Source organism: Centroberyx affinis, unplaced genomic scaffold, assembly GCF_046629955.1.
Source record: "Centroberyx affinis isolate AG114_WGS23_722 - 3 ecotype Tasmania unplaced genomic scaffold, CSIRO-AGI_Caff_v1 ptg000214l_1, whole genome shotgun sequence".
NCBI classification, from domain to species: Eukaryota; Metazoa; Chordata; class Actinopteri; order Beryciformes; family Berycidae; genus Centroberyx; species Centroberyx affinis.
In genome coordinates, this window is record NW_027278905.1 from 45,919 (window position 1) to 68,385 (window position 22,467).

The following is a 22,467-nucleotide window of genomic DNA, read 5'->3' on the forward strand; positions in this document are numbered from 1 at the left end:
AGAAAGGATGAAACAAGGACAGTCATTAGTCAGTCAATATTTATAGCTGTAATCACTTTCCATTATTCCTCAGAGAAAAGCCCCCACCCCCCCCACCCCACCCCACCCCTCTTCTCTGCACCCCTGCACTGCGCTCCAAGACAGTCAGAAGAAGGCCTGAAATTACTTTTCTCACGGTAACCTACATGCAACATCTGTATATGGGCGACACATTTTTAAAGATTAATTTTACCTTTGTTTTATTAATCCTCTTTGGCATGGTGACTATTCTTACACAGAGTGGGATATAGGCCTACAGCAGATGCGTGTTGTATGTAGGTTAAAAGCCCATTACACAATGAACGCCATAAGGCCGCAAACTCTCCACCGCACGTGCCTCCCCTCTGGAAACCATACAGTTACATAGCATGTCTCTGTGTTTTCCCAGTCCTCCATTGTTAAAATAATCACAGATACATACATGTTATCATCTGTGACAAATACAGACACTACTTATGTTAATCGCCTATGCTGTTTCAGTAAAATGGGGAATTAGCAGCGGGTTGAAGTCGATGCACTGATCCAAATTTTCATAAGCTGCCTGATGAGCATGATCACCATCAAAATAATTGGGCAGTTCTTTCCATGATAAAAAATCACAGTGCGCTGTTACACTGTTGGCTCTGTTAAAGCCCACAGCTCCTCAAGGTTATACCACACGTTTTCATATTTAACACCGACAAGGAACTCTCATTAAACAAAAATGAGCAGATGTTAATGTTAATCTGTAGAAAAAAAAAAACAGGCTGTGAAAGCAGCAGCAAATAGCCTCCACTCTCCTCCTTCCTCTGCATGTCTTCTGTGTTTTCAGTCATGGATTTTTAGGCACAAAGTTGCACAGGAGTTCTTCATGGGCAGGATATAGAACTGTGAGATCTGTGATTGCATGTCTTGATTTATGCTGCGGTAATCCCACTTCCAGCATCAGCCCCATTAAAACGCAGACTATATATAATCACCCTTATGTTTCAGCAGGGTGGGCTGAGTGTAAAAGCCTGTTTGTTCTCACTGGTCGGGGCATCCTCCACACGAACTCCCATACAAATTATTAATGTTTTTTTTTTTCCTCCCCAGGAGATAGAGGGGGGATAAGAGTGCACAGTGCATTCACCAAGAAGTGCAGCTGACAGCCGCTAATGTGAGTTAGTTACATAATCCCATTTCTAGACATTCTGAGAAATCCTAAATTCTGTTAACTCTCTCTCTGTGATGGGGGATGGGGAGAGCCAAGCAAGCCATTCAGCCTTGAATGGAAGCAACACTGCAAAAAATGTCCATCTTGAGAGGTCAATCCTAATTTGGAATGTTAAAATCTTACTTTTCTTAAAGCAAGTGAAACATCTGCCACTGGGGTGATTTCACTTGTTTCCAAAGCAGTTTCATCTGTTGTGAAGTGTCAGTATCTTGAAATAAGGTGGATCACTCCAGTAACATCAATAATGTCACTTCATGAAGGTATTTTATCCTCCATGTCCATGTTAACAATGCATTCAGACCTAATCCAGCACTGGGTCTTAAAATCTTACTTTTGAAAACGAGTGGAAAAAAACCTGACAATGGGGTGACATGATTTCACCTGTTCTTTGGCAAATCAACTTGTTTCAAGACTTCTCCCGAGTCAAGTGTCATTTTCTCCAATGCAATGGAGCGAGCTGCCTTATTCTGCTTTGTTTCAAAATATTGTCACTTGCCTTTTGACAATTCCTGAAACAAATGGCAGTCTGCTGCACTTTTTGGCGGTTTTGTCCCATTTGATTCAAGGAAAAATAATTAAATACTCAACTAAATAAGTTGCTGGATATTTCTGCTGTGAGGTATCACGTTCCTAAACCTGGACCACTGAGTCTATGTATATTTGGCTGTTTGTCCTGCTCTCTTACCCTCATGGGACTTCATGACAAATAGATGTCACTCATATGGGTATCTGCGCCAGTCTGTCCTTGTCATTACTTTCCTCAGTGTCTGTCACCTGGGTCGAGGCTGTCCCCCTGTGATAAAACACAGTCATCGTGGTATTGCCACTGTCCTCACTTCCCCCGGTGTTCGCGCCGCAGGAGACGACCAGCTCCACGTTCAGCGGGCTGTCCTGCTTCAGGGATCCGACCTCGTTGCTCGCCACCACGGTCTCCACCGCTGCACTCACCGCGGCCCAGCAGCCTCGTCCTCCGCGGCAGCCCAGGAGGCGCAGGAAGGCTTCTCGGAAGTCCGCGTTGAACGCGTAGATGACCGGGTTGAGAGACGAGTTGCTCCAGCCGATCCACACGAAAACATCGAAAGTTTTCTCACTGACGCAGTAAGGGCCACGCTGGGCGCCTGGCGACCCCGGCCCGGGACAGAAGGGGAGCGCGCAGTTCAGAACAAAGAACGGGAACCAGCAGCAGACAAAGACGCCCATGATGATGCCCAGAGTTTTTAGGACTTTTGTCTCTTTGCGGATGGAGACCCTGAGCGCGCGGTGAGGGTGATGGGATTGGTGAGGGTGAAAATGGGCATGTGGGTGAGGATGAGGATGGAGATGAGAGTGATAAGAGGTCATACTGAGGTCTGAGCACAGGTGGGGAAAGGGCTCGGGTGCGTCCGAGCGGCAGCTCTGTGCGTGCTCCGCCGCTCGCTCCAGAGAGGATATCCTCCGTATCTGCACCTGGGCTATCCGGTAGATGCGGGTGTATGTGACTACCATGATAGCCACGGGGATGTAGAAGCTGATGAGGGACGAGGAGATGGCGTACGTGCGGCTCAGGCTGGAGTCACAGCTCCCCTCGACGCCGCTGCCATTCTCCCCGCGAAGCGCGAAATTATCCCCGGCCGGGTCACCGATCTCCGCCCGGTGCCAGTTCAGCTGCACGGGGACGAAGGAGATGACCACGGACACCGTCCACGTCACACCGATCATAACGGAGGCCACCTTCTTGTTCATATTCCTCTCGTAGCGGAACGGGCTGGAGATGGCCCAGTATCGGTCCACACTGATGACGCACAGGTTGAGGATGGAGGCCGTGGAGCACATGATGTCGCAGGCCAGCCAGGTCTTACAGAACCCGCCAAACGGCCAGAAACCGGCCACCTCCGCCACGGCTTTCCACGGCATCACCAGCACGGCGACTAGGAGGTCCGACAGCGCGAGGGACACGATGAAGATGTTGGTCACTTTGGCCCGCAGGTGCCGGTAGCGACAAACGGCGGCGCACACCGTGAAGTTACCGAGCAGCGTCCAGATTATGAGCAGGGTCAGGACGCACCCCGTTAAAACTCGGTGCGCCGTTAAATACCCCCGGCTGCCAGTCCCTGCCAGCGCCAAGCCGGTTGTGTTATTCATTGCCTGGTCTCGCGCATGGCCATGTCAGACTAGAAAAATAAGAAGGCCACCCATCGGAATCCATTAACAGTATAAAAAAAAAGAGAGCGAGAGAAAAATAGTCACTCAGACAGATTGGAGAGTGCGCGTCCTCCTCCGGTCGGACTGATCTGTGATGCTCTTATGAGCGCGCAGCAGATTTAGTGGAGACCACATGCAGCACCAGCTGGTACCCACTGCTGACAAATAACAGCCCCGAGCCACACACAGCTGAGCGAAGTTTAGCATCTGAGAAAAGCAACGGCCATGTCGAGCAAAGTCAAAATATGTGTGTGTTACTTTACCGTCTTTTTCAACAGTAGGCGACCTACTGTTTTATATGTTTTCTGTTCTGCCGACTGCTGGCCATCTTATCTTATGTGTTTGTTTGTTTGTCCAATTTCCCCCAATTCCCCATCAAGAGAGGGCTCAGGTCGTCATTGTAACAATAATTTGTACGTAGAATTCCCTAGTTAAAAAAAATAAATAAATTAAAATTAAAATTAAAAAAGAATAATAAAGCTCTATTAACAAAACAGGTGTCAGAAAGTGATTTGCAGTACAGTAAAGGACGCAGTTCTTGTCTGTCTGTGTTTATTTCTGTTTATTTCTGAAATTATTCTGGACCGTTAAATCAAAGGAAAGATGCAGAAATCAGTTTGTGTTGATGGAAATGTGACTGCATGTGTGACAGGAAAGGAGCTGTCTGTGGTGCTGAAACAGTCGTCCGGTGAAGAGCAACGGCTCTAATAACTTTGACACAAGAGATACAAGGCATCAGAGCGTGTGTTTGCCAAAAAAGAGAGCTGATTTCCACTTTCTGTATAGCTCATTATTGGTTTTCTTTTTTTTTTTTGCTTTTTTTTTTTTGCTTTATTCAACTTGCAAGCGTGCCAGAACTTTCCAAAATAATAATTCCCCTGTGGTAAGACGCAAAAAGGCACTTAGGTTAGGCTACAGTACAACTACATCTAAAGCAGTGGTTCTCAGCCTGGGGGTCGGGACCATCCACAGGGTCAAAAGATAATTTTTTTTCTGATTTATGGTATAGGAAAAAAACATATTTCTACTATATATGTATTATCATGTGTATTCTTTCTGATTTTCTCTCAGTTTTGCTTTTTTCTTGTGAAATATTGAATAGTTTTCAGCCTCTTGGCCTCCTTTGAAATAACCTTAAAAGGGAAAATCATATTTGGCTGAACTGTTCACCACTCCTTTGACAGGTGGGTCACCAGTAGGCTTCATTTTAAGGGGTTCTGGGTCAAAAAGCTTGAGAACCACTGATCTAAAGCACAACTTGTCTTTTACTTCAGTGTTCAGTTTTACTTCAGTGTTTGTAGGAGGCCTTTTCCTCCCCATTCAGGCAGCCATGCTAATCCTCCCCGGTGATTCCCAGCAGATAGGTTTCAGCCAAGGCCCGTATCACAGCGTAGGGGTCACAGTTGGCAGCGGGACGTCTGTCCTCCAGGTACCCACGGCCCTTCCGACTGACGTGGCCAGGTATGCGGACACTAACATTGCGTTGGGCCGTGGCTGCAGAGAAGTCATAGAAACTGGAGGTACAGCGTTGACTGGTGAGGCGACTGATGTTGTCCTTGCACACGCAGGTGCTGAGAGTGACGCCTGCTCAGCCTTTCGGATGGGGTCCTCAATGTGCCTGTGGTTTCCCAGGGAATAGACTGGATTTAGGCAGTTATTTTTTAAGTTAATTTTTAAATCAGGAGGAGCCTGTGATATGTGTATTTGGACTGTTTTGAGGGTCTATCCTTGTGAGAATCAGTTTGAGTACTCAAAACAAATGTCCTCAAAACCTTTAGCTGGAGGACATTTTGGCCAGTCCTCACTTATTCAAGGGGCTAGTTAGGACTTGGGTTTAGGGCTAAGGTATATGGTTATATATTGTATATAACCATGTTATATACAATATATAGCACCCTTTTATATGAAATTCAGCTACATGGTTGCAAGACAATTTATTTAGAAAATCTGACGGTAAAGTACTTTCTCATCCTGTCTTTCTTACCTCAATATGAAGAGACTGCTGATGCTTACTGTAGCAGATATTTTTCAAAGGGAGCACATCTATGTTTCTGGGCAAGCCCGATTTCTATATTTGGACTTGATTTATTGGTTAATAGACAAACCCATAAATCACAGGCTAAAATCTAAATTCTTATGCAATTTGTTGTGACATTAATCCACAAATCATCATAAAATGCAAACTTTGTAACAACAGTAAATCCAATTGACTCTACACTTGCTAGTTATTTTCATATGAAAATAATGCATAACTAAGATGGGGATAAACAGATACATTTTCTTGCACTCTTCCCAAAAGTAATTGCTAAATCTGGGGTGTATATAAAACAAACCTGTAGAACAATTCTGACTAAAACCCCTATAGCACCCTTAAACCACTCCTATGTTCCGTAGCTCAAAGTGTGTTGTCAGACAGTTAAATGCTGTAATATGTTACCCGTTGGCATGCGGTTGCACTTCACACAGCACCAGTTTATTAGGGTTGAGGTTGAAAGGGTCTCGAAACATTCTGACCGGGACCAAAAGAACTTCAATCACTCTCTCATCTCTCAACCAGCAAGCGTCCCACTCTGGGATATCTATCACAGGTGCACATTGTCAAAAGAAATGGTCGTGTAAAACAGATAGAACAGATTTTTTTTTTTTCCTTTCTTTATTTTGTTATTTAGTTTGTCATTTGTTTGGTTGTTTGTTGTTTGTTTTGTCATTGTTGTGTTATATATTATTGTGTCTTGTACTGTCCTGTTTTCCATTTGTTTTGTGAGTATTCATTTGGGACCCCCTTGAAAATGAGATGATACATCTCAAGGGGTTTATCCTGATATAATAAAATTTCATATATATATGGATAATTCATACAAAACAATGGTACAAATGAACAATACCAGCTTCCTAATTTAAACATTTAAAAAATGAATAGCTGCAGGAGCTACAGTATATGATTTGTTGCATCAGGATGTGTTGGTACTGGCATGGAGAGTCCAATCTGCTGGGGGGATGGTTACCATGTGACGTTTGTGACATCGTGGATCCAAATGCAATCGGCAAACCATCTCTGAAGGCGTCTCATATGGAGCAGCCCCAGTGGAACCACAGGGTGAGCCGCCGCCATGAGACCCAGGAGCCACATGACGGTCTAAGCCGTCACTGTTCCGCCCTGTCTCCTGCCGAACCGCCTCCAACACGGCCGTCTGTCTGGGATCTGACAGACACGCCCGTAGTGTGGCCAGCTGCACTCCCAAATACACCACCTGTTGGCTTGGTATGGGTGCGCTCTTTTTCCAATTTTTGCCTTCCTGAGAAGTCATGATTGACTCTCTCACACCTGTGAATGGGGGCGCTACGCAATGAAACTGGAGTGAATAGCCCAGTCGTAACGTCCTGTCCATCCATTCTGTCAACACACACTGGGTTCGCCACTGATAAAAGTTTGTCAGGGGGCGAGCAGACAGCTGTGGAGCGGAGGAGAGAAATTCTCTGTATGCAGCCTCGGCCCTCACTGCCACCGAGCTGCCCGGTAGGGGCAGAACGGTCCATGGGGGGCCGGGGGCAAAAGGGCTGGAGAGGCTCAGCAGCCAATGAATGAACGGCATCTGAAGCCCCGCCTCCACACTCGCATAACAGTTGTCTGATGTTGCTGCTATTTGCTCAGTGGCAAAAACGGCATTAGAATCAGCAGACGGCTACACAGTCCCCTTTGACGTCCACTATTCGCTTCAAGGCGGAGTAGGCAGCGGAGAGGGAAAACGGCGTTGACAACGCTGTGTGAGAAAGACTGTCCTCACACACATCCGCTTGCCTCTGAGGGGAGGCAACAATGACGTCAGCAGAACGGTCCAATGAGCGGGGGAGCGGAGTATTTTGAAAACTCGTCCGCTCTCGCTCCGTATACACTGGCCGACGTCTAGGAGAAATCAAGCCCACTGTCAGAGACGAGAGGCGGGGGGGCGACCTCTCGTTCGAGCCGGGCGTGCGTCTGATTCCCCGTGCTTCACGAAGGATCTGCCGTCTGGAGGTCATCCGCCGGCCGAAATGGTTGAGAGGCCGCTCTGCCGTCATTGAGTCTGCGTTCTTGTGGACGAGTGAGGCGGGCCGAAGAAACGGTGTGACGGTCTGTTGTTTATGCACCGTTCTTTCATGGAAAAAAGGTGGAGAGTTGGGAGCGACTCCCGGCGATGCATCCCGTCGTCCTGAAGCACGATTGGGTGGGTTAACGTTGCCGATACCAGCCTCCAACTCACGCTGACTCAGGAGACCGGAGGGCAAGGAGTGGTTACGCAACGTATCAGTCGCCTGCCGCTCTGCTGTGTTTTTCGTGTGGAAGAGCGGTAAAAGCCTTCTGGCAGGGCGGGCTGCGTCGCAGACGCCGACAGGTGGCGAGAGGAGGATGTAGCGGAAGAGGAAGCCATATTACGCCATCCACGCCTCTTGGACGCCGCCGTACGCCGTTCCCTTGGGTCCCTGGAGGTAGTCTTCTGCTTGGCGGAAGAAGACGCCAACGTCAGATGCTGTCGCAACTGAGCCTTTTCCTCCTCTAAGCGTTGGAAATGCTCTCACAGCCAAGGTGACGGATGCGCCGAAGAGCCCATCAGGCGACAAGGAGCACCCAGCAGGTCCTCCTTGTCCTTCTTCTGAAGGGCTGTCAGACCGAGCCACACGTGTCGAGTACTGACGGTAGCCAGAGCCATGGCACGTCCAGCGGCGGTGGCGAGTCCCCTGATTAAATTGTTCATATCTGTCCCGCAATACGGGATACATGATCCAATTCAGAAGCGGAGAGGGAGGCTTTTCCAGTCGACGCGGTGGATAGGGACACCCCCAGCAGCCCCAGATTGTTGGCCATGGCTGCCGTCTGGGCCGCCAGGTGGAAAAACTTGCCATAAAATTCCACCGTCTCCTTGTCTCTGGGTTGAGGAAGAGCATGTCTCCTGCTGCCAGACCAGCTGGTTGAGCCAGGAGAAAAATGAGCGGCCAGCACGTCATCGAGCGGGGGAACACCAGAGCGACAGAAAACGCTTGGAAAAATCAGAGAGGCCGGAGATAGGAGCCTTGCAGCGGAGCGGCTCCTTCCAGGATGCTTCCACAGCCGCCCAAACCTCGTCCAAGGCGGGGGCGACGAAGACCAGCTTGGTCTCTGCCACCCGCCGATAGACTCCCTGGGCCAGGCGATCAGCGGCGCGAGGGAGTTCGGGGGGTGGAAGCGGGATCCCGGCGTTCTCGGTGGCCGTCCTCATCATGCTGGGGAAGTCTACTTTCAATGATGGATGAGGTAGAGCGACGGAGGTGAAGGATGCAGCCGTGACAGAGACGGAGGAGATGTTGTCATCGCTGTCCCCCGGCGGCATTCCTTCTTCATCCTCTGCCACCAGGGGGGGAGCTGGCGGCGGAAGCACTGTGACAGGGGCAGGGGAGCAGGGCTTGGGCGAGCTGCCACCGGCCTCCGCCTCGCTGTCATCGCAGCGGAGCTCGATTTCAGGGGAACGCTGAAGCTGATAGCGTTCGAAATGAGCCCAATGCTGCCGGCGTCTCATCCTGGAGAGAGCCCTGCAGCTGCTGCAGTCCAGCGAGTCGGAGACATCGTCCACGGCATGTTCTGGGCCGAGGCGCTCGAAACACGCCTCATGCAGATTTGTCATCGTGATCAGGCCGGAGCAGCCCGAGCAGTCTTTAGCGATGTTGGTCTCAGACGATGCCAGGCAAATTAGTTCATCAGGCGCTGAAGAAAAAGTGGCTGTTGAATGAGGGGCCACTCGCCATATATAGTGCGAGGCCCCATAGAGGGCTTATAGGCTCATCCTGATCGGCTGAGGCGACTAGATGAGTGGCTAAGCCAGTAGAGCCTTGTTAGAGGGCGAAGCCTGTGTGAAATAGAACTGCGCTGACAATGTCACAGTTGACAAACGTATCCAGGTCTTTCCCAACCAGAAACCCTGGATGACAAGTGAAGTCCAGACACTTCTCAGAGTCCGCAACACTGGTTTCAGGTCAGGTGATAGGGCCCAGTACAGCACTGCTAGAGCCTGAGGAGAGGCATCAAAGATGCCAAGGAGGCCTAACCTAACCCTAACCCGAGAAAAATCGAGGACCATCTCACAGACAATGACCCACGGCGGGTGTGGCAGGGAATACAGCACATCACGAACTACAAGGGCAGCAACCCTGTGACTGTCAACGCCGACGCCTCGCTGGCAGAGGACTGTTTCTTTGCTCGCTTTGAGGTAAAAAGGTTTAACATAGATACACTGCCTTCACCAGCCTCCAGCACCCACATACTCACTCTGCAGGAACACGAAGTGAGACGGGTGCTCAGGTCGGTGAAGCATGTGCTGACCAGCTCTCAGGGGTCTTCACCAAGATCTTTAATCTTTCCCTAATACAGCCATCATCCCACCCTGCCTAAAGTCAGCCATCATCATCCCTGTCCCCAAAAAGCCAGCCATCAGCAGTCTTAACGACTACAGACCGATCGCACTCACATCAGTAGTCATGAAGTGTGTTGAGAGACTGGTCTGTCAGCACATCAAAGCCAGCCTCCCACCCTCCTTCGACCCACATCAGTTTGCTTAGAGAGCAAATAGGTCCACGGAAGACGCCATCGCCATAGCTCTTCACACCGTGCTGAATCACTTAGAACACCCGGGGAGCTATGTAAGGATGCTTTTCATAGACTATAGCTCAGCATTCAATACAATCATTCCAGATATACTAGTCGGCAAACTGTCTGATTTAGACCTCCCCCTTCCCACTTGCGCCTGGATAAAGGACTCCTCACTAACCGGTCACAAATTGCCCCCCACCTCTCCTCCACCCTCACGCTCAGCACCAGCTCACCACAAGGCTGTGTGCTGAGTCCATTACTCTATGCTCTATACACCTATGACTGTACTCCAACCCACCCCACCAATACCATCATCAAATTCGCGGATGACACCACTGTGGTCATCTCAGGAGGAGACGAGTCGGCCTACAGAGATGAGGTCCAGAAACTGACAGTGTGGTGTTCAGCAAACAACTTGACACTGAACACCACAAAAACAAAGGAACTCATCATTGACTTTAGGAATCACAGAGCGGACCCTGCCCCTCTCTACATCAATGGGGTCTGTGTGGAAAGGGTTCCCCCAAATTCGTGGGAACCCACATCTCTGGGGACCTCTCCTGGTCTGCAAACACCACTGCGGTTGTTAAGAAGGCTCAGCAGCGACTACACTTCCTGAGAGTTCTCAGGAAAAACAGGATGGAAGAAAAGCTGCTGGTGGCCTTCTACCACTCCTCCATCAACAGTGCACTGGGGTACTGTATCTCAGTGTGGTATGCCGGCTGCTCAGCAGCAGACAGGAGAGCTCTTCAGAGGGTCATCAGCACCGCACAGAAAATCATCGGCTGCCCTCTGCCCTCCCTGGAAGACATCTCCAGCATCCGCTGCCTCTGCAGAGCCAAAAACATTCAAAAGGACATTCTCATCCTGGACACCACCTGTTTGACCTGTTGCCCTCTGACAGGCGCTACTGGACCATCAAAGCACGGTAGCACCAGATTTAAGAACAATTTCTTTCCCTGGGCCATAAGCACACTTAACTCCAACAAGCATTGAATGACCCCTCACGTGCAATATGATGACTGTCTTTCTAGGGCAACCTACTGGATCTAGTGCAATAATTACATTTATTCTAGTGCAATAATTACTCTCATACTAGTGCAATAATTACATTTATTCTAGTGCAATAAGTGCACTTATTCTAGTGCAAAATGATTGTATTTATTTATTTTACTTATTATTTTAGAACCTGTGTTGTTGTTGTTTACTGAGGTTGTTTTGTTTTGTTTCTGTTTTGTTTCCCTGTGTCTTTTAATTGCACTGATCAGGAGTAGCACTCCTAATTTTGTTGTATTCTGTACAATGATAATAAAGGCTTTCTATTCTATTCTACACACGCACACACACACACACACACACACACACACACACACACACACAGCCTGTTGCTGTGGATAAAAACAGAATTTTGGCGAGGGACAGAGCCAGATGGCACCGCTGAGGTCAGGGCATCGGTGAGAAACACTGGAATAGCACTTAAGCAATATTTGATCTTCTTTATTAATGGCACCAACGTTCTGTTTGAACACCGTTTTAGATGAGGGAGAAAGAGACAGACAGGGAGAGGCAGAGGGTGGGGAGTTGATAATCAGATTATCTCGTTCATTTTTGAGAGTTTGTACTATTTTTGTGCATTTGCTGATTTAGGACACACTGGAATTACATCCATTTGTTGAAATGAAATTGCTCTCAAAAGGGAATTCATTTTATTTCTTTTCACAACTGTGAGGTAATGGCTGCTGTATATAATTTGACTGTATCTAAATGTAAAATCTCCAGGAGCAAGCACATATTGCACTTATACAGTCATAAATAAAAAAAAGTCAATTAGTAGAGAGTATATTAATGTTGCAGCACACATATTCATATATACTAGTCATTTTCTTCAGTGATACTGTTGGTTGCTGTACTTAGCAGGGTGATCATGTTATAGCTTGAAGTAGTTTATTTGTCCTGACACACACACCTACATTAAATACACTATGTTCGAAATGCAATTACTGTATACAGCAGGGTGCCCCAATGCGCTCTAAAGCTACATTCAACACCACCAGTCCCATCTCCTGGACATATCCGCTCACAGGTCCGATAAATGCTGTGGTGGTTCTGTGTTCCCCTGCAGACCTCTTCAGGACGGCCTCGTCGCACAGCGCTGAACACTTCTTCTCACACTGCTTCTTCAGTTTGCGTATTTCCATCTCACATCTTTCGTTCTCGCTCCACAGGCTCTCATCCAGCTGTCTCTCGAGCTTCTCTTCCTTTGCTTTTTGTTCCTCCATCTTCGCCGTGATGACCTCCAGCTGGTGCTGGAGGGCCTCACTTCTCATTCTCTCCGCTCTTTGATTTTCCACCTCTCTCTCCCTTTCGCTCTGGTTCTCTTCCCTCTCGTTTCTGAGCAGCTCTTCCCTTTGCTTTGTCCTCTCCTCCTCCCCCCTGGTCTGTTCCTCCAAGCTCTGGGTGAGCTTATCCAATTCTTTTTGCAAAGCATCTCTCTTTATCTCCTCTCTCCGCCTGATGGCCTGCTCCCTCTGTATCTGCTGAAGTTGCCTCTCTCTCTCTTTCTTTTCAATTTCCACTCGACCTTTTTGGATCTTCTCCTCCATCGCTCGCCTCATTTTCTCCTCCCTCTCTGTCTGCACCTCCATTGTTTTGGTGACTTTGTCAAGTTGCTCTTGAAGAGCCTCCCTCTTCTGCTCCTCCTCCCTCCTTATCTCCATCACTCTCACCATCTCTTGGATCTTCCTCTCCTTCTCCTTCTTGTCATTCTCCTCCATCTCTCTTCTAGTGGCCTCCTCCCTCTCTCTTGCCAGTCTCTCCTCCTTCTCTCTCTGCATCTCCTGTTTTTTCCTCAGCTCCTGAATCTCTCTCTGGCTCTTTAGCTGAACCATTTCCAGCTCTTTCTGGTACAACTCTCTTACTGCGGCCTCCTGCTGCCTCTTCACCAGCACCTCCCTCTCCTTCAGCAGCCTCCTCTCCTCCTGCTGCTTTTCAGCCATCTCTTCCTCTGCTTTCTGGAGCATCTTGCTGGTGTAGCAGCTTCCTCCGTTAGCGGCCAGCATGCTGTCCACCATGGTCAGCAGCTCAGACACCTGCTCCTTGCTCTTGGAGTTGTGGTTGTTGAAGACGCAATATCTGCCCCCACATCTGTCCACCAGCTCGGCCAGGTCCTCACACCCCTCTATCAGGCAGTGCCTCGCAGATGTCCCCTCTTCCAGACGGTCTCCGTGGGTGAAAACCACCACTGAGAACCCCAGGGCCTGGGGACCCAGCGCCTGTTTGATCTGCCGCACTGCCTCCTTCTTCTCCTGGGTGAACCTCCCAATCTGAAAAACAAGGAGGAAGACGTGGGGGCCAGGGAACAGCAGAGTAACACTCCTCCTCAGCTCCCTCTGCACCTCCTGGGGAGTCTGTTGAGTGTCTAGAAGCCCCGGGGTGTCCAGGAGCGTGACGTGTCGTCCACGGACGTCTCCGCAGGCCCTGCGACACCGCTGGGTGACAGAGCAGCTGCCAACCTTCGATTCAAAGGCCATGCGACCCAGGATGGAGTTGGCGGTGGAGCTCTTTCCGCTGCCAGTCTTCCCCAGCAAAACCAGTCGGACCTCAGTGGAGGAGGAAGGCTGCTTCCTGCCTGATGGAAAGAAGGGGATAGGTGAAGAGCAGAATCAGAATAGATACTGAGTTATGTTCAAATATTAGAAAAAAGAAATAAACAAACAAACAGAAAGGAAAGGAAAATCCCGACTGACCTGCACAGGTGATAGAGTACAGCTGCTTGCTGATGGATGACATGCTGTCTCTGGTTACTTGCCTCCACTAACTGAGGACAAATGACAACAGTGTATCTCTATTTAGATCCCAGTGCTGAGGGTGTGTCTGTGGGTGGTCAACTCAAGGACGCCCCTATGACAAGCAAATCCCCTCTGAACTATAACCTCCAGGACCTCATCATTATTGTGTTTCTGTAATGTCAGTCAGGAGAGAGAGAGGGCCAATAGTTTGTCTCTTAAACCCAACAGATTATATCACTGAGTAAACACACTGGAGCAAGGGGGCATGGTCCAGTGGAAGGAAAAATCTGGTAAGCATGCAAAGAATTAGGGGGAAAAAATCTGAATTAGTTGATGTCAATGTGATCAAAGTCCAGCAGACTAGTCATTTGATTGTTGCGGCTCTTGATCATTGAGAGTGAGCTTATCAGCTGTCATTTAGGAACCAGCAGTGATCAATGAGGCAGGCTGCTGTCAGTGTTGAGGTACTTCAACAGACAAAACTTGATAACTATGACAGAAAATATATATATTAGCATACTCAGTGTTGGCACTATTTCTCCAGAGGAGATGAAGATTGCAAAATATATTTACCTGTGCATTATCAGCCATTTATTTATATTTTCTTAAGTAGTATTCTATAATGTTATCTCATCGGCCACCATATGCTGCAGTTTAACAGTGTATTTGTTTACTAGCTCCACCAGATGGAGTCAGAGATAAGTCTGAAGTGACTAGTCTGTCTCTCTTTTATCAAAGTCTCTTGGATAAAACACAAAAAGAGCAAAGAGTGACAGAGGCGGGGGAAGAGCAGAGTGAACCTCGGCCAGGCGTGAACTCACTGGAGAGATCTCCATGAGCTGAAAGGGTTCAAGACCAACATTGAGGTGGCTTTCTTTCTACTGGACAAATTAGTGACTTAACAATAAGCGTACCAAAAATCTGTACCAAAGCTTTTTAATCAACTCTTTCTGGAACATTGTGGCTGATCGCTGGGTTTCTAGTCTGTGCACAATGGCATAGTTTACTAACCTTGTAGTTAAACCTAACGATAAGCGATATCAGACCATCCTGAACTAACGTGTGCTATGTGGAGATTTCAATGAGACATAATGATATAAACCAATATCCACACGTGGGCCAGCTGTGTTGCTGTTTTCACCTCTTTTCTAAAGCTTGTTGTCAAATTCCGCTCCGGAACGAAGCTCCTCCCGGTCCATTCAGCAGCTTTTCACCCTAACCCTCCCTCGCTGTTTAAAAGCGGCGCTCTCCCCCGCCCATTCCTGAAAGAATTTCTCGTAATGGTGGAATCAGTGAAGCAAGCGAGTAAACTTTTTCAACTAGTAAACTTGCTACCTACCTCTTCACTTGTCATTGTGGGACATGTAGCCTGAAAATTTCACTTATTGCAGCTTTAAGCTATCTAACCTAGCCTAGCTGATCAGCTTCATTGTTCAGCACATCAAAGCCAGGCAGCAGCCACTTGTTCCCACTTGCCTTGGACAATAGCAAGTAGCCTATAGTGTTAAATCGCTCACGCCAACATTAGCTACTTGAGCTGAAATAATTCCAAGTGAGTGAACACGCAACTAATACAAACATTTTACATGAACTAAGTAGTGTGACTAACTTAGTGTGACCAAACTAATAAGATGAATATTAATGCTGGGCCTAGTTAGCTAGCATTAGCTTGTGAGCTAGCATTAGCGTTTTCCAGCAGCAGCAGCAATGATCATAAACATTGTAATATCATTAATAAGATTTGTCTGTCCATTTACTTTTGTAGGTTTGCATTTTACTGTAGCTGAGTGATTGATACATTTGTCTGTGTGATTATTAGTGCTGGATAAGATTTCATATTGAACAATACTATCCACTACTACTGTCAACCAATGCTTATGCAGAACCTATGATTTTACAGTAAATAGACTTTATAATTTCAGATATAAAAATCGCATATAAAGTTCTCAGCAAGATTTGTAGCAAATTGCTAAAATTGGGAGAAAAGCATATTTGATAACAATATATCAAATATTTAGGCTATTTTACACTGCACCAATGAGATGTGTAGTATTTTGACCTGTAAAGTTAGTCAAAAGGTACTTCCTCCCTTTGAGCTCCAGTCCTACAGTTTTGTTTGGATTGGTGGATAAAGACTTTGTGTTCTAAATATTGTATTATACAGTAAGGGATCTTTTTTAAGGTAAGTAGGGGATCTACTCTTTCTCACAAGAACTCACATCCCAGTATTCTTTCTTCATGTAAGCAGGTCTGGGACATCTATTAGTAGGCTATATAGCCTGGGCCTAGAAAAACACTTGACTGGCTCTGATTTCTTTGCCTAGCACCTGTCTACCATGGATAAACCTTTTAGGGACATGGGATGATACAGTAACATCTACTGTCTGCGCAATGTGGCTTGATCCTTGCACTCATTTTTGATTGTGTATAATGTTGACAATCTAGGAATTTTAGCTTTTCTGCTGGTGCACCCACTGTAACTCACTCTGTAAAAGAGCTTCATCTGGTTGCTTAAATCGTAATGTAAGTAATGTAATGCCTATAGCTGGATGTCTGGCTGTTAGCTCATTAATAATGGAGAGTCCATGCATGTTCAAGGCCTAGATTGTCTTACTGCTCGATCGCTCAGACACACGTGCAAGCACACCTGACTTTAACTAACTGAAAGAATTCGATGAATTTCTTAATTGTGTGTGTGTCTGTGTGTGTGTGTGTGTGTGTTTGTGTGTGTGCGTGTGTGTCTGTGTGTGTGTTTGTGTGTGTGTGTGTGTGTGTGTGTAAAAGGATAACCAAGTGTTTATTTGTGTGCAATGACCCTGCCCTCTTTATGTAAAAGCAGAAAGCAATGATGAACCTACACGAACACACACACACACACATGCACCTACATACATACAAAATACTGACATCACAAATACCCTTTGTTTGTTGACAAATCTTTTTGTTTTGATTTATCATTATACATATGAAGACATTTGACATTGCATTGAACTGGAAATGAGGTGACTCTTGAATAACACTGGGGTCCAACAATGATGATGATGAGAATGATGGTGGTTATGATGATAAAATGATGATAATGATGAGGAGGCTGTCAGGTTGCCTTGGCGATGATGAGGATGCTCATGAGGAAGACCATGATGAAGAAGATCCACATGAAAAACCTATCCATCACCTTGGCAACCTTCTTCCACTCTGCTCCCTTGGCGTTAGTCGCTCTCTGTTCACGGAAGCAGTTAGCGATGTACTGGATGTTCTTCACCACCTGAGAGAGAGAGAGAGAGAGAGAGATACACTGAACAGCGCTGAAGATGCTCTTCCTCATACTCATCCATGAAGTTGATTATGGGCCAAGCTTTTAGGCATAGCAGGATCTCTCTAATGCCTAAGAAACATTAGAAGAAGAGAACGTAGATAAGTAGGTAAGTAAGTAAATGGCGAAACGGCATGCTGAGGTGATTCACCTGTTTGTGTTGGGGGCAGGGGCAGCTGCAGGGGCAGGCTGAGATGTGAAGCTTCTCCGGCTGGTAGAGCAGCTGTTCCTTCAGCCCCCCGTTCAGGTGCTGGAGGTTACGTAGAGGAGGGGCCTGGTAGTCCAGCTCATCCCGCCTGATGTGGTGGAACCGTCGCGGCGGCTCTCTCTTCCCCTCACCCCTCTCTCCTCTGGTGGTGTGGTTGTTGTGGTTGTTGTAATGGTGGCGGCTGTTGTTGGCGTGGCCGTTTGCCTGGCGAAGGTTGTTGTGGTTCTGCTGATGCTTGCTGTGGTGATGCGGACCGTGGCCGTTGCTGTACTGGTACGGGTCACTGTCGTGGTAGAGAGTGTCGTGGAAGCGATCGCCGTGGTAACCGCTGTCACCCATGGGTTCATCGGTGTAGAGCGGGGTTCTCTCGCTCTCCGGCGTGGTGCAGTTCTCCCCCACCTCATAGACGAAGAAGATCTTTGACATGTAGTCTATGATGAGCACCTTGGCCCAGTGAGGGACGGGCTTGGCCTCGGCGCCACAGAAATGAATGTTCATGATGAAGATGGTGAGAGAGGTGGAGGCTGTGATCATAGTCATGGTGGCTATGTAGTACTTCCCTAAAGGAGAAAAGACCAGACTTACATTGGGGAAATGGTTGACGGACAACACAATCACACACATAGACACTTACCCGATTTTACCTTCCTTGCTCCCACATACATAGTCAAACTGCACCATTGATCTGGAAAGTTTTACCACTGACCGATGTAGGCCCCAATAGATCATCATTCTTCCAGATAGAATGCCCAATAAGCTAACGTTTCAAAGCACCAAATACATATCCAGCCATTTAGAGGTGTATCCAACATTGTCTCAAAGCCACACAATTGAGTTAGAAGAATTACAAATTGAAGCACTGAACACCTAGAATACTTTGAAAGGCCTCAATTTTTGTCAATCTTACGAGTCTTTGCGCTCACCTATATAGGGCACGCTCTCAGAGGGAGGCATGCTCTCGGCCACCATCAGCTGGAACACAGTGAGCGCCAGCAGCACCGTCACCCCGAGGGAAACCTTCTCCCCCGAGTCAGCTGGCAGGTAGAAGCCCAGCGGGGCCAGGAACGAGATGAGGAAACAGGGGAGCAGGAGGTTGAAGATGTAGAAGGAGGAGCGGCGCTTCAGCAGCAGGGTGTAGGTGATGTCGGGGTAAGGGTCGGAGCAGCAGCCGTACATGATGACGTTTTTAACCGCCGGCATGCCGTGGCACTCCCACTCCACGTTCTCCACAAAGTCGGACAGGTCACCGCTGTCCATGCCCATGGTGATATCCACCTGGGAGGAGGACACACACAGACAAACTGGGAGTTGTAGCTGTAAAGCATGCATGCATGTACTCAAATGCACACGCACATAAACACATACGCGCACGCACAACTGTATTCACATATGGATGCACACACTAACAATCAGGATGATGAATAACTGTTATTTGTGTGTAACTCACCATACATTTTTTTTTTTAAATCAAGAGGTAACAAGGAGAAGTCATTCATTTTCTCTACTTAAAGGGAACTGGAGCCTTTGTCTTCCCCTCTCATCCTATTGAGGAGCTAATTGGTTGCACATTTCTCTTTGTCTTTTCACCTACATGTATATTTGCTCTTTGAGAATGTTCTGGTCAGAACCAGTGATGAAAGTCTGAGGACTGAAATGTCTGCAGCTTTTTGAATTCACTTTTGTGCATGCTGAGCATATTTTTGCTTGTAAATATCACTCTAAATAAAAGACAGATTTTGCAATAATCCCAGAATATGGACTGATTCATGGAGACTTTTTTTTGCCCAAGTTTAGAAGGTTGGATGCTCTCCATGTGTCCCCTCTCATTACACACCTGGTTGCCATTGTAGGTCCAGGAGCCGAAGGTGAGGTTGCACTGCTGCCAGTCGAAGGGGAAGTAGGAGACGTCCACCACACAGGAGCTTTTGGTGATGGCTGGGGAGTCCCAGATGATCTCACCGTTGTACCGCAGCACCACATTGGTGTCGGCAGGCCCTGACGACTCCTCATCTGCTCTGTACAGACACAAAGAGGGAGACATGAAGGGACGCATCCGTACGTACGCACTCAGTCAGACATACACACACAGTGATACACTGGTAAATAAAAAGGTGGGTAAACTATGTCCTCCAGGTTGTGATCTCTCAATATAAATAAAAATCAGTTCTATTTTCATAAAAGTACACACACAATTATTGAAGTGTTAAGTCACAAAACAGGCATTTCAGAATAAATATAGTGGGGTTTTTTTCCACCTTTTCATTTTATTTTGCTCTCTTTCTTTTTCTCTGTCTGCCTTTCTCTCTTCCCCTCCCCCCTTTTTCTGTCTGTACATCTGTCCCTACTAGTTACTGACTTGTTGTAGAGGACGATGTCGGGCCTCCAAACCAGGTCACTGGGGATGCGGATCACCTCTAGGCCGTCGTAATCCTCCTTGTCCCACTTCAGGTAGGCGTCGTGCCAGATCTGCCTGATCCACAGGTAGGTGGTCAGCACCTGGTTCCTCTCATCCTACACACACACACACGCACACACGCAAGCACACACGCACACACACACAAGCACACACGCACACACGCGCACACACATACATACACACACACAGATAAACATGAACACATACAAACATGGCACATGCCAGTGCAAACATGTACACATAAGCCTGTACAAACACACAGCACATGTAAACACAAACACAATGGATGCAATCCCTCCTTTACACGCCAATCCACTGCTACTCACTGCTGACCTCTAGTGGTCTCTACAGGAACAGCAGAATGTGGGTTGGTCTGAGAGCCACACATTTGCTCTGTAGCTCCTGAAGTAAAGCATTATCAAATTAGGACTTGCTAAGTATTGCATTGGAGACAGCACTTATTTCCAATTTGCTACAGCCAGATATTTATTTGTATACCCTCTGTATGCACAATATCTTTGACATTTTGACAGTGGCCTGCAGTTCTGCCATACCTTTGATATGTGCTAGAATGAATCGTGATTGACAGTAGCACCTCATCTGTAATTCTATATCTCTTCTAGTCAGAGCATCTTCACCTTAGTATGATTTAGCCATCAATCTTTGGCTGTATATCTCCACCATTAACCATATAGAAGTGAGCCACGACATCGCATCTTGAGCTTTGTCCTATACTCACCGTGATCTTTGACCGTTTGGTGTTTAAAGTATAGTATGTGTGGTTGGTTAACTGTACATAGTTGTGTATCTCACCAAAATCTGGGTTGGGGTGACGGCACATAGTTGTGTATCTTCTCTACTCACCATATCTTTGATCTGTGACAGGGTGATTTGCAGGGTGACGTTGAGGGCCTTGTCTGTGTCCTCTACGGGTCTCAGAGCGTTGGAGTAGTTCTCCATCAGGTCATTTAAAAGTTTCTGGGCGTAATGACCCTGGGCACCGTGTGACACTGAGAGAGGAGAGAGAAAGGAGAGAGAGAGGGCAGGGAAGACATAGAAGAAAGAGAGGAGAAAAAAGGGAAGGGGACAAATGGCAGAGATTCAAGTTGTCAGACTGTAGAGAGAGGCAAGGCAGGGGCTTAAAACAGAGAGCACAGTTACTATTCAGTTGCCAAGTTACAAAACAAACTACTGTATGTCTGTCAGTCAGATATAGACATCAAACTGGTCCATCATGGAAAACTGACCTTGCACCAACAGGCTGATCCACACCATCAGAGCTACCTTCCTCATTTTCAGCCAGTCACAAGCCGAAGGATCAATTATTCAATGAAGCAGTCGGCAAGACGGTCCGGGTCCCAGTCCAAAATGTCACTTTAATGTGAGCTCCATTGCATTCTGAGGCTGTGCGTGCCGAGACCACAGAAAAATCTAGAAATCGAACATCCTGTCAGAAGCTGTGAATGCTTCACTAGTTGTTAGTCGCAGTTCCCCTCAGTCGCTGTCCGCCTGTGTGTGATCGCTGCTCTGGAACAGGACCTGGGGCTATCACTCACTAGCACACATGCACACACACACATACACACACAGACACACATACACACACACAAACAGGTACACCACGGTATCACATAGCACATAGGGAATGGCTGAAATCTGATGCCTGCAGCCCTATCCACCTGTGTACACGACCACAACTAGCTGTATGACACACACACACACACGCACACACACTGTACCTTACCGCATTACACAGTCACTGACAGGTGTCAGTCACACACATACAGCGACAATCGCTGAACCATGCCCAGGTCATCTAAAATGAACATGCATGTCACTGAGCATGCTACACATGTCGCATGCTACACATGGCAATGAACTTGACACAGGTCCAGGTTCAGATTTCAGCCTGTAAATAGGGGTCCTTAACATGAGGGCAGTAAAGCTCTACACTGACGGTAGATCAGTGATAAGAGTGGATTTCATCTTCTCTTTGTCTGTTGGTTGTTAAAGAGATCAGTAACCAGAGAGCACGGATAGCCAGTCAACCTCTGTAATGTAGTGATAGGCACAGAGACAAAACACCTTAAAATGCTAAATTTGCTTTAAGTATATATAATAAAAATACTAATACTAATATAAATACTACTACTACTACTACCACTACTACTTATAATAATAACCTTAATGTAATAACAACAACATACTAAAAAGAAGAATATATTCATATTATCGGAGGAAGATGAAGGCCTCCACTGATGAAGTAAAAAAGATTTATCACATAGAGAAGGTCACACTTGTGTGTATTTGTCACATGACCCAAATCATTTCTCTTTTGAAACTCATCTTATCAACTTCCAAAAGAAAATTGTGTTCATGAGTGGTTGTTTCATTTGCTGGAATTACCTGAAACTGCTTTCTCTAGTCTCTAGATTTGATTTATCCATTTTTGTCTTTATATTGTTGTCACAAACATTCAGTAAATATCTGAAAAGCATGATCTGTCAACTTTCCCTAGATAAATTAAAGTTTTTTTTTTGTTTTTTTGTTTTCAATTATGCAACATGTCTAGGATTTTTGTTCTGATAAGTGAGCTGTCTAAGATTGGTTAACATGATGTTACATCATGTTAAAGTTTTATAATTCACATAGTACATGAGAGGTTTACTCTCTAAGGAAAACTCTTTGCAAGTCAAACCCTTTCTGCCAAGGGCTGTACGTGCGCTTAC

The 22,467-nt window shown here is 46.9% G+C and overlaps 3 protein-coding genes across 3 annotated transcripts; all 3 read right to left on the reverse strand.

Annotated features, from left to right (window-relative positions):
• Window positions 1–1,951: 1,951 nt before the first annotated feature.
• LOC139662263 (D(1) dopamine receptor-like) lies at window positions 1,952–3,355 on the reverse strand. Its single transcript, XM_071540907.1, has one exon. It carries the CDS (start codon window positions 3,353–3,355, stop codon window positions 1,952–1,954), a length of 1,404 nt encoding a protein of 467 aa, XP_071397008.1.
• Window positions 3,356–4,748: 1,393 nt separating this feature from the next.
• On the reverse strand, window positions 4,749–6,723 carry LOC139662274 (uncharacterized). The gene is given in 5 exon segments (XM_071540919.1): window positions 4,749–4,974; window positions 4,976–5,007; window positions 5,009–5,033; window positions 5,853–5,994; window positions 6,507–6,723. Coding segments are annotated over 5 exon segments (642 nt in total).
• A 10,064-nt stretch (window positions 6,724–16,787) lies between these two features.
• Window positions 16,788–21,124, reverse strand: chrna9a (cholinergic receptor, nicotinic, alpha 9a). The gene is made up of 7 exons (XM_071541000.1): window positions 20,986–21,124; window positions 20,603–20,748; window positions 19,679–19,833; window positions 19,157–19,337; window positions 18,246–18,597; window positions 17,266–17,882; window positions 16,788–17,066 (listed from the first exon to the last, which is right to left on the reverse strand). Exons 1-7 carry the CDS (start codon window positions 21,029–21,031, stop codon window positions 16,896–16,898), a joined length of 1,668 nt encoding a protein of 555 aa, XP_071397101.1. The 5' UTR covers window positions 21,032–21,124; the 3' UTR covers window positions 16,788–16,895.
• Window positions 21,125–22,467: the final 1,343 nt, after the last annotated feature.

Bases quoted from the DNA above. Each gene is read 5' to 3' on its own strand.
- LOC139662263 (XM_071540907.1), bottom strand. From the start codon at position 3,355: ATGAATAACACAACCGGCTTGGCGCTGGCAGGGACTGGCAGCCGGGGG.
- chrna9a (XM_071541000.1), bottom strand. From the start codon at position 21,031: ATGAGGAAGGTAGCTCTGATGGTGTGGATCAGCCTGTTGGTGCAAG. The intron at 19,834-20,602 runs GTGAGTAGAGAA...GTGTGTGTGTAG, and splicing joins TGTCACAGATCAAAGATATG to GATGAGAGGAACCAGGTGCT. The intron at 17,883-18,245 runs GTGAGCGCAAAG...TTTCTCCTTTAG, and splicing joins TGAGAGCGTGCCCTATATAG to GGAAGTACTACATAGCCACC.